Below are 14,335 nucleotides of genomic sequence, written 5' to 3'. Positions count from 1 at the left end.
CATCTGTGGATTGCTACATGAGGAGGGTAACAGAGCACATGACCATTGAATAGGACGTCCCAAAAGATCCCAACACTTTGGGTCCAATATCCAACCCATAATAAATCTGCGTCATTTTCCTCGTGGGAATTGCCTCTAAGAAAGCTTGGATACTCGGCATATCGGCCCAGCCCATAAGAGGTAGGTGATATATGATCCTTCTTTGATAGGCCCATAAGAGGTAGGGTTTTAGGAATTAATGGCCCTTCTATGACTAGTTAGGTTGTTTCTTAGTTGACTACTGGGGTTACTCCATGCCTGCCAAACATCACATACTGGATCTTGCTCAGTGGTGGAATATAGATCCTTATCGGAAGAACACGAGAAAGAAGAAGAAGAAGAAGAAGAAGAAGAATATTAGATAGAATCAACAAAAGTTACGTAATTAACTGTATATATAATGTATCCCGGGGCAATTGAATTTCTACAATTTTGAGAATTTTGTATCGATCAGTGCATGAATAGCATTATATGAAACGAAATGTCAGCGTTCCAGATGGGAATTCCACTATTGCAGTAGCAGAATAAGCCACAAATTAATGGGTAATTATTAACTGCACATAGTGCATAAATTCACACTTGGATATGTATATATGGACCCACTCGTATGAAGGAAATGGACTGAACGCAAGCCGCCACACCACTACTCATTACGGAGCATTAGCATTTTAGCAGGCATGATGACAAGCTGGGCTGGGCTGGGCTGGGCTGGGCTGGGCTAGCTAATAATTTTTGCTGAGAGAGAGCAGCAATGAGTTTATTCTATATATTGGAGTCAATACCAACAAACAGCAGGCTTGTGAGCGATTACGGAGGATGTGTCATATTTTTGACAATAACGTGACACAGCGGACCAATAAAAATTAACTAAGCTATCAATCAAATCCAATATTCACACAGACAGACAGAGAGATGGAGACACATCATTACATATTACAACAGACCAATCTCAATCAATCACACACAACGACGTACCTTTTTTCCTTCCACCATATCCTCGTCCTCACCTCCCTTTTTCACCAGCCCCGACACTTATTCCCATTCAATTAACAATCCAGGCAATCTCCCTGATCCCTGTGCATTCCTCGTGTCGGTTGGCCCACCTTGGATCATTAAATCATATATCAGCACGAATCTTGACGCCCCGGAAACAAGGGAGACGGGGAGCGGGAGGAGAACGAAACGAGCTAGGGAGTTTAGCTCATGACTTGTTGTTGAAGTTAATGTCGGGCGGCGGCGGCGGCTGCAGGGGAAGAGAGATGAGCAGAGCTGGAGTTGTGCTTGCGCGGCTGGTCTGCTCCTCCGGAGGCGTCGTCATCGTCGTGTCGGATCTCGCGGAGGAGAGCGGCGACGTCTTTCATGGTGGGCCGGTCGTCGGGGCGCGTGCTGGCGCAGAGCAGGGCGATCCCGAGGGCCTGGAGCATCTCCTGGACCTGAGTATCAGGCCTTCCTTGCAGCCTGGGGTCCACCACCTCCACCGGGTCTCGCTTGCTCCGCAGGTGCTCCCGCACCCACTGCACCACGTTCTGCCCCTCGCCGAACACTGCCTCCACCGGCCTCCTCCCTGTTATCATCTCCAGCAATACCACCCCGAAGCTATACACGTCGCTCTTCTTCGTAATCCTCCTCATACACCCGTACTCTGTTACGTACCAGTCATAAATAAAATCGATCATCCATTCCATACCAAAAACAAAACAAAACAAAACAAAACAAAACAAAACAAAACAAAACAAATTAGAGCGATTGCCGTACATATATCTATGTACGAACGTACCTGGGGCGATGTAGCCGTACGATCCAGCGAACGGGGTCGGTGTGGAGTCGGCGCTGTCCTCGGCGACGCGGGCAAGGCCAAAGTCGGCGAGGCACGCCTCGTACCGCTCACCCAGGAGGACGTTGTCCGACTTCACGTCGCGGTGGAGGATGCCGGGGACGCAGTCGTGGTGGAGGTAGGCGAGGCCTTCCGCTATCCCCACCGCGATCCCCAACCTCACCTCCCACTCCACCACGACTCCCGAGGCTGCCCTCTCTCCCCGGTGGCCGTGGAGGAGACTCCCTAATGTCCCGTTTGGGAGGTAGTCGTAGAACAGGAGCCGGGTTCGGCGGTTCGCTGCCCAGCCTAGGAGGCGCACAATGTTCCGGTGCCGCACGCGCGCCAGGGCTCCGATCTCGCTCGCAAATGCCGCCGTGGAAGCCTCGTCGCACCCACCGAACTTCTTGACGGCAATCGTTAAGCCGGTCGATAGGATCCGGGCGCGGTACACCGTGCCTGACCATCCGCGGCCTATCACGTTTGCCGGCGTCAGGCTCCGTGCTACGTCGCCTACACTGATCTCGAGCTTCTGGTACAGAGTCACCTCCCACGGCGGCGACATGTCCCCTTCCTTCTCCCGGTCCTCGCATCCGCCGCCTTGGAGAGATCGCCGACGACGGCCGAGGAGGATGAGCGCCGCCGCTGCGAGAAGGATGACGGCAGCGGAGAGGAGCACCGCCGTGGCAATGCGAGCGGCGCGTCGGGCGTACATCTTGTCGCGGTCCCCGTAGCCGCCTCCGGAGCAGCGGGCAAGGCAGAGGGCGGAGTTGCCCTCGAGGTCGGCGATCGGGAGCTTGGAGAAGAAGGCGGTCTCGGGGACGCGGCCGGTGAAGTTATTGAAGGAGATGTTGAGGGCGACAAGGTTCTCCAGGCCGGAGAGAGGCTGGAGGTCACCGGAGAGCTGGTTATGGGAGAGGTCGAGGACGCCGAGTCTAGCGAGGCCGGCGAACTCCGACGGGATCTTGCCCGAGAAGTCGTTGCAGCTCAGATTCAAGGTGATCTCCAACGCTGGGATCTTCCCAATGCTGGCCGGAATCTCTCCAGAAAATGCGTTCCCGCCGAGATCCAGTAGTTGGAGGCGGGAGCACGAGCCGATGTCCGTTGGGATCTGCCCGGCGAACCGGTTTCCATTGAGGACTAGTTTGGTGAGCGAGGTGAGGAGGCCGACATCCGAGGGCAACGCGCCGCCGATGGAATTGTTGGAGAGATCGAGGAATTGGAGGGAGACGAGACCCTCGAAGAGTCCCTCCGGCAAGACACCGCCGATTGCGTTGCCGTGCAGGTCGACGAAAGTGAGGTTACGGCACCCCGCGATCTCCGGCGGGATGGCGCCGGAGAGGCGATTCTCCCCGAGGTCGAGGAAGCTGAGGTTCCTCAGCGTCCCGATCTCCGGCGGAATCGCCCCCGCGATCCGGTTGCCCCCAGCGCGGAAGCGGATTAGCGATGTGCAGTTCCCGATCTCCGGCGCGATCTCCCCTGCGAGGTCGTTGTCGAGGAGCAGCAACTTGGCGAGCCTCGGCAGCCGAAAGATCCCCCTCGGGATGGATCCCGTGAGGCCGTTCTGCGAGAGGTCCACGGCCTCTAGATTAACGCACTCGCCGATCTCCGGCGGGATGGTCCCAGTCAGCCGGTTGGCCCACAGGTAGAGCATCCGGAGATTCCGGAGATGGCCGAGCTCTGCCGGGATGGCGCCGGAGATTTGGTTGTTGTCGAGCTCGAGGTCGGTCAGGTTGCCGCATCCGGCGAGCTCAGGAGGGATCGTGCCGGAGACCTGGTTGACGCTGAGCTGGAGCTCCTGGAGGGTGGTGAGATTACCGACGGACGACGGTATCCGGCCGGTCAACCCATTCATCGAGAGGTCGACCACCTCCAGCTGAAGGCACCCACCCAACTCCGGCGGTATGACGCCGACCAAGTCGTTCTGCCAGAGCAGCAGATTCTTGAGCTTCTTGAGCCCACCTAATTGGGGAGGAATGGAACCGGAGAGCGCGTTCTCGTACAAGTAGATGTTCTGGAGGTCGCCGCATTGGCCGAGCTCGGGCGGGATGGGGCCGGAGAGCAACGCCGTGTAGATCGCCAAAGTCTGGAGATTCTTGAGTTTCCCCAAGCTGGAGGGCAGGGGACCGGAGACGCTGGTCTCGGCGAGTCCGAGCATGATGAGACTGGTGCAGTTACCGATCTCGGGAGGCAGCGGGCCTTCCAGGTTCTTGTTCCCGCCCGCTCGGACCACCTCCAAGGCGGTGAGCCTACCAATGGCGGCCGGGATGGCTCCCGCGAGCTGGTTGTCGTACACAATCAACTCCTTGAGGAATAACAAATTCCCAATGGCGTCAGGGATGGGCCCTTCGAGGCGGTTTGAGTTCAGGTAGAGCCTCTCGAGTCGGCTCCCGCTGCGGCACACCCCGCTCGGGATCGTGCCCGTGAGCGAGTTGCCACTCAGATCGAGGTAGGTGAGTTGCGACAAGTCGCCAAGCTGGGCCGGGATTGGCCCGGATAGATTCGTCCCCGTCAGCACGAGCTTCGTCAGCGACCCAGCCATCACGGTCAGATTAGGCGGCACGCCGCCGAGGAGGTCGACGTACTCCAAATGGAGCTCCACCACCCGTCCTCCGGAGTCGCAGGACACGCCGAACCACCGGCAAGGGTTGGGTGCGGTCGCCACCCAATCCGAGAGCCTGTCGACTGAAGAGCCGCTGAGTGTCCGCTTCCAGGAAAGCAGCGCCTCTCCCTGCGCGTCGATGGCAAGGGAAGCATCTAAAGAGAGGAACGCCATTACTAGTAGTAATAGTAGAATCCTCCATTGGGGACCGACTCCTACTATAGGCATTACTAGTAGTAATCGTCGTCGTCGTCGTCGTCGGCTTTATCACTTTGTCTATCTACAGTTTGCTCTCAATTTGTGAAGTTTAATTTCGGGTAGAGAGAGAAGAAGAAGAAGTGAGAAGTGAGGAGAGGGAGGGACAACCATGGCTCACACAATAATTTTATTTTTCTTTAAAAAAAAAAAGAAAGAAAGAAAGAAAAAAAAGAATAAAGAGAATGGGTTTATATGGGGACTTCAAAGTCCCAGAATCTCCGGATCCAAGACCGAGCACCAGGTAGGCCATCATCATGCTGCTTCAGACTTTGAGAGAAATTGGAATTCTCAATATTAATTTTGCATATAAATTTGTTTAATAGATCATTATACATGGAAGAGCAGCTTAATTAATTAGTACAGCAGACTAGTTTGTAGACTATATATATAGCATGAAGCAGCTTTATGAGTTGGATAAGTAGAGTAACATGATCTCCACACCTTCTATAGCTCACTCATTACATTTACACACAGATAAAATTAGGTAACTTGGTCCTACGGGTTTGGCATAAAAAATAAAAATAAAAATAAAAATAAAAAACGCATACACACACACACATAAGATAAAAGAGTTCTGCTACAAATAAATAAAATAATAATAATAAATGATGCTCTGTAGCTACTTATTTAATTCACTACTACTGCTCCCAATGGTCACACCCAGATCTACCCCCAGTTTGACGAAAGAGTGAAATTAACAAATTAAGCAGGCAGCATCAAGTAGAGTTGTGCATTTGTTTCTCTTTGTAAATGCTCTAATCTACCCCCCTTTCTTTTCTTGTTTAATTAATTATGTACTAACCTGCCTTGCCTGTACTTTTTTGCTGCTAGGAAGCCGCCATTAATTCTCTATTATGGGCTGTGAATACTTCGTCAAGGCCATGCACCTGGTACATCACAGATCTAGATCTACCATTAATTCCACTTGTAAATATATAATTACTGATCATGATCATGATCATGATCATCATCATCATCATATAGGCAAGTACATTATATATATATATATATATATATATATATATATATATATATAAATGTAATTAATGATCTCTTGTAAATTAAGTCATTTGATCATTTGAATTGTTACGGAGATTGGATCCATCTCTACTCTCTAGTCGACAAAGATTGGGTTTTAAAAGTTGTGCAATAATATTGTTTACAACCATGTATGATGATGATCATTAATTAGAAGCGCGGCTGGTTTTATAATATGAAGCGATTAACTTATAACCTCTGAGACAATTTAAATGCCCAATCATTCAACCACGGCCCTTCTCAAAGTTTTTCACATAGCGATTACTCCCACTCTATCTAAGCTAGCTACTGTTATTTTCTCTATTCACGCTTCCATTTTATATATATATATATATATATCTAAGCTTGCAACTTTGGTGAAGTCATGTGATAGATGCCATCTTGTATTAAAATATTTTAATATTTCACAATAACACCAGCTAGAAGAAAAAGGAATCAACTAATTCAAAATGTTATCCCTCTAGCTATCACGTGAGTTTGTGAACACTTAAATTTGCTCCCATAGCATCTCACCCTATCTATTTTTCATATATATATATATATACATGATGTTGAAAAGGAAGAAGATGTAGTGAGTTTAAGATTAAAAATATTAATTAATGATGGGTATAATTAATAATAGGTACAATGAAGGAGGTAGTAAAGTTTTAAAGAATCTAAGCACGAGGGATGGTAGGGCACATGGGTTGGAGTGACAAGAAACAATAAGTTAATAAGAGCAGACATGTGAGCAAGAGATGGTGGATTCATCATGCTCATGCTCATGCTCATGCATGGATATTTTTCTTAATTTAATCTTCTTAACCTAATTAAACCTCCTTTTGTATGTCTATATATAAATTATTACTAGTTGTGATGAGAGGAAGAGCCAAACGAGCCATGGACAGCTTATAGTGGGGAATTTTTTGTCGATTGGCGAGGCGAAGGAGACAAACAAACCCACCCCCTCCATCAAAAGGCGAGAAGAAGACCCCATTGACGTCGTTGCTCATGCCCTTCCAACTAATTAACCTAATTGATCTTATTACTTTGATAAAACTCGATCGGATTACCGCTATCTCTAGTGGAGTTGATTAAGAAAGTGATTAATTAATGGACCGTTTTGTTTCATTAATTAAGAAACGTTGTAGATCCAGATGCAAGTGGATAATTTTGGATCCAGATGCGACCGTTGTAGATTATGGATTGCATGCAGGCAGTAGTAGGTGAGAGGGAATATACACAACAACAAAAAAAAAAAGAAGAAGAAGAAGAGAAAGATATACTTAGTGTATAAATTAGTGTATAAAGAGATTAATTATTATATAAAGTGGAGAGTGTCCGGAACTTATTTTCTTTATGGCTACGGATCTGCCGCTTTTTCTTCAAGCATATTAGAGTGGAAAATTTTGTATAATATTCGCGTTAGATTTAGTATTATATGTAGATAGATCTACGTACGTTAAACTTTAATTTTATTAACCAAGCTGAAGTACATATATACGAATTATAATACAACCAATCATGAGGTTGCATTTTGTATCTCTCTCTCTCAGACAATAAACAGTAAGCCACAGACAACGATTGATTTCTTTTAGCAGTTAAACTAAAGAGAGGAATTAATTAGGTTGGTCATTAAGTTTATGTAAAAATATATTGTCGTTCATTAATTACATGAGGGACCCGTCCGTTTGATTGATAGATAGATATATCTGGAGATAGGAGAAGAAAGAAACAAGAGAAGCCCCTTTCAAGCCTCGAAAGTGCACTCCCTAATTGCTTTTTGATCTTTGGACCACATAATAAAAAGGACGTATTCATTTAAAAGGATTCACAAAGTTTAGAGCCTCAAAAATCTCCTTGGTACTTGATATGCTTATCTACTAGCTCATCTGATATTAAGAAGCACAACCCCTCATCAATCCATGCACTGGCCCATGCATCACTGCCATGGTCCAAATAATTGGATCGAACTAACCCTCAGCTCAAATATATAATTTTGTTCAAAGTCAATTTGGAGTTGTTTACTTCAGTGAGCATGCACTAGAAATAAATACAAGACAATTAAATGAGTCTCTCGTGGGTGTACTTCCCCGGATTTTAAGGCTAGTGGAATTACCCTCTCTTTCTTTTTTTTGTTTCTTTCGGCACTAAAGAGCATTATAGAGTAAAGAATTTATAAGATAATTATGTTCTTTTTCTTTCTTTCTTTCTTTCTCATGATCTCACTGCCCTTTATCGCAACTAGTGCATTCCTTGCTCTCCATGCTTACTCATGTTTAGTTTAACTTTCTACCTAACATTAGAGTTTTTAAATAGACAAAAGGATGTCTCCACTATGAGCTCTGTTTTATTATAATATGTATTTGCTAGAGAAGCTTGTGCATAACACTAAGCACACAGTAGATTTCCTTGACAGTGTTTTAGTTTCTCGCTAAATATAAAGATATTCGATTACCTATCGGTAATCGCCTAGCTCTATTCAAATACATTAAGCTTAATAATCTATTTGGAACTCTGCTTATTGGGTAAGTCTGCCATAGACCCAACTTTAGCCAGACTTAAATTTCAACGTGCTTGCGATATCTTAAAATTTTGAGATTAGGTCAGACAATCAGGTGTATACAAAGAGAAGACAAAGAAATAGAACTGAAACAAACATTTAGGAAATGATATTATTAGCTCCTAAAATGAGCTTTTCCAGAACCATAGCAATACATTACAAGTATCGACTCTTTCATTTCTACCTTTGATATAAAGATCCCCTCAGCAATGTTGTAAATACTTATATTAAGTACTGGTATCCCGATGACAAAACATTGAGTAATTGCATATCTGAATATGCATCCAACTCCAACTTCAATCCTCCAAGGAAGGTCCTGAACTGTCCAAGCTCCACAATTTACTCAATGGATTCCAGGTTTGATCGAGTCAAAATCCATAAACTAAAGAAAATTCCACTATTAACAGCCCTTCAGAGTCAACATCGGTACGACAAGATGTGCTGCCATTGCTGCCTACTAAGATATTGATGATGAGCAACATTATCTGCAAAAATGGCTGCCCGACATCCATAGAAACTACAGTTTCAGTCGTAAGATAAGAGTTTCTTGCTTCCTACAGATCTATTAAATCTGTAAATACCTGAGAATGGCATATTAAGCATGACATTGATTTTCTTGAAGGAATAGAGATTATGTTAAAGATTTCCATCTGGTTTCATTCCATCCCAAACCAGCATAGCCTTTGTTCCCGACAGGTTGCAGTGGTTCCAGAATACCCTTTGCAGTGCTCCCTAGGGCCTCCCCCTAAATAATATCACAAAAGAGAAGCAAATCAATGCAGCTGACAAAAGTATCTTTGTAAAAGAAATAACTCGTCGTAATTTGCCATGCACAACTTTCTCCCAACAACGTAGAATTGTCTAGAAGACAATTCAAAGTAAACAAAAGTTCATAGAAGAGAAAAGAATTAATATTTTCAGAGTAAAAAAAAAAAGAAGGTAGAGCAATCATGGTTTCCAGTTAGGAATGACACATGCAGGAAGTTAAAATTAAACCATTATGAGAAAAAAAAATTTACATCCTTCCAACCCATGCTTTCCATAATTCTTCTGGCATAGCTTCCACTCCCAAAGGACAAGTTCATGGCTTCTGCTGCAGCTTCTTTTGAATCAAAAGATTGCCCAGATGTTCCGGTCTCACAGAAGTCATTATTTGTTACATCTTTCTGTCCTGGACCTATTCCAGAGCCACCATGTAATCTTCTCCTCTCAGCTGCTCTATCTCTGTAAGTAATGTTCTGATACTGCAGGAGTTAAGACATTAAAAACATTGTGAACAACGGTAGTAGTATCTAAAACACATTTCCAATTGAAATACACCTGAGAAGTACATTTAAAGCAAAAAAAGGATAGGATATTATATTGGTGGACAAAGCATCGATACACATAATCACAAGGTAAGAGAAGAGAAGTTAAGTAGATAACAATATAACCACCTCGCCAACTTCAGCAGGAATTTCAGCGATGTTAAATGATACATTATCATTGAAGATGGTATTTGCAACTTCAGCTTCACAGTGTGACTCTTTTGTATCTAGCACAGTACTTTGCAAGCTGTTATAGATATCAGGAAAGCCCCAGTCTTTGGTGGGGTTGGAAGAGTCGAATGCTGATAAAGAAGCTAAGAATTTTTTGCTAGGGCTCCTCAGCCTGTAGACTTTCCCTGAAAACAGAAAATTGCCAAGTCCACTGTGCATAATGTCATTCCATAAAAGAAAAGAAAAGCAATAGTAACACATAAAATGTAGAAATCTCAGGAGTAAAACATTGGGACCCGGTACAAATAACAGCATTCTTTTATTATTGATAAACAAATAAAGAAGCAAGAGAATAAGACAATGGAGAAAACGCCACTCCAAATATCAGATCAGCAGTCAATGATCAATAATAGCTGTAAAACTAATGGAGGTCCTGATAATATAGGAAATATATAAAATTGTTATGACGAATAATGATATAATGCGATGCTTGGGTCAAATTTTGCAGTGAGCTACATCATCCTACCTGATAGTCAGGTCAAATGGTGGTTTCAGATAAACACTAAATGACCCTCATGTGATCTGATGCAATATTATGTATATACTTTTACCACAAAGAAGGGCGATAAACTAGGGTTCCTTCATATCAAAGAAAGGTTGATCGGTTGATTCCTGAAGCAATTTTATGTTTAAAAGATGGGCATATATGCCCATTGAGTAAGTACTTACAACAGTTGTTTACCTGATGCAACGCGCACAAGATCAAGATGAACTTCAGTAATAGCAGCAGTCTTTAGAAGACCACCACCAGCAGGCAAACAAGGATGTAATTTGGTAGAACGCCTGACCAACCTTCCAACCAACCTAGCCTCTTGATTCCTCCTTTTGACAGGTCCCGTGACCTTTTCCCAATCCCACAGATCAACTGTCGGAAAAGATATTGGAATCTCGTTATTTAGTCTTGCAACCTGACCATACTGAGCTAGCCAGCTCTCTTCCTCTGAAGAAACATTTGCTGAAAAAAAAAAACAATAAAATGGGCATATCAGATTATCATTGGCCATATGCAGCATCAAGCCAAATGATGTTAATATAGCAAAATTCATGAGCCAAGGTTTTGCTTCAGTAATATATATATATAACAATAGAATTGGGAAAAGATGGAAATTGACATAATCACCTTCCTCCGGGACTCCATTGCTTGACTCGAGTACATCTTGGACATTTTCAGGAGTCCTTTCACCTTCAGTTTGCTGAGACATAATGTCATCTTGACAACCAAGTGACCTATCTGAAGCTAAATTATCAAGCAGTCTTTCAGAACAGACCCCATGTATCTCTTCCCCTGGTTAATAAGACTAGATAAGCTGTTTACACCAAGTTTTGCCCAGTCCCCCGGGAAAAGATAATAAAGTGAAGAAAGATTTGACATGTTAATGTTCTACTCACCATTTGTTTCCATATCCCTTGGTGAGCTCTCAGTATTGATTTCTGAGTTGGAATAACCTGACAGATACAGATTAATTAGCGTGTCCTCTAACCTGTAAAAAAAGATGTTGACGAAATAAGCCAAAAAGAAAACGACCAACTTAACATATATAAGGCTTTCAATTGCTCACCATCCTGATGGTGGGCACTGTTGTTCACTCCCATCAATAACAGAATTCTCTTGCAGACCTAGTACGAAACAAAGAGAAGAGGTGGTAAATCAAATCGCTGGTGATTCAGTCTGTCTTGACTGGATGACTAGTTCGATCTCATGACCAACACAAGATTATGCACACCTGCTATGGACTATAAAATTAAATGGTTTTCAAACTGGTGGTTTCAATTTAAAGTGGCATGAAAAGACTAAGATGTTATTCTATGCTAGACATGGATATAAACTGCAGCAGAAAAGAAAAGCTATTAAAAAGGAAGAAAAGCATATATAATTCTAAGACCTCAAAATGAAATATTGCTCATATGTAGCACATACATGCCTTTTCTTGAACAAGCTCATTAGCAGATGATTTTATACATGGTGCGGCTTCAAGTTCTTCATTCTGTTTGCATAAAGATAGAAGATTGTATTTTTTAGACAGTGTTTATCATAAATATTGATCATAAAAAATGAGAGGAAAATAATAAAAACCATCACGAAGTATTATTACGTACCTTATCGCATGTCAAGGGCACATAGTTTCCACTCTCAAACACGTAATAGAGACCATCTCTACTGCTGTAGTACCATCCAGCTACAGGATCATGATAAAATCCAGTACTGAAGACCATTTAATCAAGGGTAAAAATACGGAAGCTAACATTAAAAAAAATTAGTCAGCAAGAAAAAATTGTGCATATAAAAAGAAGAGAAAAGGCAAGACCAGATACTAAATTAGATGCTTCGAGGAATGTACTTCCTTGCAATGACATGAAAAACAATATTTTTACAGTTGAAAAGATCGGTCAATAATTTATTTATTTTTAAAAAGGCTTACAGGAACCGCAAATGCAGCAGCTTTCGCAAGTTCACTCAATAAATAGATATAAAGAACAAGTTCTACAGCCAGCATACAATTACTATTGAGTTTATGGACAAGAATTAGCGAAAGATTATGACCAAGGATAAACCACTACATGAAGGCGAAAAATCCCACATTGGAGGGAGAACTGATACAAACACACAGCAAGAATTTGAGAATAGATGCTTATGAGATCGCCTAAAGGACGGCTAAAACTCCCATCCATCATAAATTTAATTATGACTACAGACCACAAAAGGAACCCTAGGTTTCGACGGAGGAATTGAGTTAAGAGTAATTTATTCTTCCGTACCTCGCGTGGAAGTAGAGCTTCGACTCGTCGTCCCACTCGAATCCGCTCCCATCTTCTTCTCGCTTCATCTCGAGATCGCCGCTTCCCGCCATCATTGGTTTAACAGTTCGCCGGAGAGACGACACCTCATAAACTTTGGGACCAAGTTCGCATATAGTTTGCTATGCTGGAGAATGATACAAGGATCTACCATTCAATTGGACTTCTAACTGTCTGACGTGGGCCGGACCGTACTCGAACCGAGCCCTAATCAATGGGCTATTTGGTTGGGCCAGACCCATTTGGCAAGTCCAAGGTCCAACTCAACGAAGAGTATGGTAGCTACTGGATGCAGTCGAGTGGGTGCTAGGATGTTCTAAACTTTTGACCATGACCAATTTACTTTACTTTTATTATTCCATTCCATTCCATTCCATTCTCTATCCATGAATAGAGAGAGAATTATTCGCTCAGATTGCAGCTGCTTTTCCTCTTCTATTCTATACTAGAAGCTTGGCGATAGTTTTTATTTATTTATTTTTATTTAAAAAAGAAGAAGAAGATATTCCAAGATTCTATGGGAAATTGTGTTGCTTCACGAATAAGCTATCGAGAAAGTATAGTTGGAAGTCATATCTACCGCCGAGTACCAACCCAAGACTAACTAGTTAAGTATAACTGCTAAGAAAGAAAGTCGGGATAAAATCTCTTATCCAAATCATTATCACCGTCGGTGCCTAGTTTCGACAACCGACATTCTTAGTTAAACGCTGTAGTCTTACACCCCATTGCTCCGTCAACAAACACTGTATCTTAGATTACCTCCTCTATCCGTAAACGACCATTCAAACCTAACAACGATGCTTCCATGTTGTCTAAAGTCTATATCTAAACACTTCAATGAGTCACAGAATATTGACCGACTTCTTCTAACTTTACCAATATTATTAGTATCCTTACCAAGATTTATTAGGATTATTTACTTCTATGCTATATCTAATCTCAATTTCTTGGTGCCACATCAGTATTAAATAATTTAGCTAACCAGTAAGGCGCTGCCAAGTACCCCAATGCAGCAAACTAATCCGTCTACGAGTCATTAGAAATTAACTGACAACAACCAGCAAGGTCCTGGTTAATAATAATAATAATAATAATTCATTTTTTTCAATATCAAGGAGTTGCAAGCAGCTAAAGTAACACCTATCAGCTTGCTTACACCAGATAGGTCAAAACTCATAAAGCTTATGGAGCTCCTCCTCCATTGTCTCCGGTGCAAAACATCTTAGACACTAACTTGCCTTGGTAGCACAATTGGCCACCCTGTTTCTACCTATATAAATATAAGAGATTATACACCTCTCAAAGACTCTTAAAATAGCTCAGCACTCCTTCATCGGAGATTTAATCAATATAGTAGGAAGGATGTAAATTTTTTTTTAAAAAAGAATTTTTTTTTTATTTAAGACTAGTTTTCACCGTTACAAAAAAAATCCTATTGAGATATTAGGCACAAAAATGTAAAGCCTTGAGAAAAGCTAAGATTTGTGAACCAATCTAATGCTCTATTGGTCTCGCGGACACATGAGATATTTTATAATCTTGGTATTTTTTAGTAAGAGGATGAACGTAATCCTGTGCAGCATATTGACAAGAAGTAAGGAGTTCATTTTAATCCAGACCCAGTTCACTAAAATTTGCATAATGGCTTGAAGAGCATCAATCATATCATTACTTCAGTCAAAAGAGTTAATTTAGACTTCCCACAA

The 14,335-nt window shown here is 42.9% G+C and overlaps 2 protein-coding genes across 6 annotated transcripts; both read right to left on the bottom strand.

The window, feature by feature from the left end:
• Positions 1–836: 836 nt before the first annotated feature.
• On the bottom strand, positions 837–4,900 carry LOC140792667 (uncharacterized). The gene is made up of 2 exons (XM_073143789.1): positions 1,817–4,900; positions 837–1,681 (listed from the first exon to the last, which is right to left on the bottom strand). The coding sequence occupies exons 1-2, from the start codon at positions 4,680–4,682 to the stop codon at positions 1,260–1,262; spliced, it is 3,288 nt and encodes a 1,095-aa protein (XP_072999890.1). The 5' UTR covers positions 4,683–4,900; the 3' UTR covers positions 837–1,259.
• Positions 4,901–8,379: 3,479 nt separating this feature from the next.
• On the bottom strand, positions 8,380–12,762 carry LOC140791641 (uncharacterized). Of its 5 annotated transcripts, none has more exons than XM_073142243.1 (11): positions 12,588–12,762; positions 11,928–12,033; positions 11,749–11,815; positions 11,390–11,447; positions 11,220–11,311; positions 10,951–11,115; positions 10,513–10,785; positions 9,729–9,955; positions 9,312–9,536; positions 8,874–9,037; positions 8,380–8,789 (listed from the first exon to the last, which is right to left on the bottom strand). In XM_073142243.1, exons 1-10 carry the CDS (start codon positions 12,680–12,682, stop codon positions 8,924–8,926), a joined length of 1,422 nt encoding a protein of 473 aa, XP_072998344.1. In that variant the 5' UTR covers positions 12,683–12,762; the 3' UTR covers positions 8,380–8,789; positions 8,874–8,923. The 5 variants fall into 5 exon arrangements, with proteins under 5 accessions (XP_072998344.1, XP_072998348.1, XP_072998346.1 ...); XM_073142247.1 differs by having other exon boundaries at positions 11,220–11,276; positions 12,588–12,755; XM_073142245.1 differs by having other exon boundaries at positions 11,220–11,276; positions 11,753–11,815; positions 12,588–12,755.
• Between the last annotated feature and the right edge of the window lie 1,573 nt (positions 12,763–14,335).

The sequence above is a fragment of the Typha latifolia genome, chromosome 7 (genome assembly GCF_019914945.1).
Source record: "Typha latifolia isolate L0001 chromosome 7, TyphaL0001v2, whole genome shotgun sequence".
NCBI classification, from domain to species: Eukaryota; Viridiplantae; Streptophyta; class Magnoliopsida; order Poales; family Typhaceae; genus Typha; species Typha latifolia.
The sequence above is the reverse complement of the archived record's forward strand: the minus strand, read 5'-3'. Positions and strand labels throughout refer to the sequence as shown.

Coding starts and splice junctions, on each gene's coding strand:
- LOC140792667 (XM_073143789.1), bottom strand. CDS start 4,682: ATGCCTATAGTAGGAGTCGGTCCCCAATGGAGGATTCTACTATTACTA. Junction 1,682..1,816: donor GTACGGCTACATCGCCCCAG/GTACGTTCGTAC, acceptor GGTACGTAACAG/AGTACGGGTGTATGAGGAGG.
- LOC140791641 (XM_073142243.1), bottom strand. CDS start 12,682: ATGATGGCGGGAAGCGGCGATCTCGAGATGAAGCGAGAAGAAGATGGG. Junction 10,786..10,950: donor CAATGGAGTCCCGGAGGAAG/GTGATTATGTCA, acceptor TTTTTTTTTCAG/CAAATGTTTCTTCAGAGGAA. Junction 9,537..9,728: donor TTCCTGCTGAAGTTGGCGAG/GTGGTTATATTG, acceptor TAACTCCTGCAG/TATCAGAACATTACTTACAG.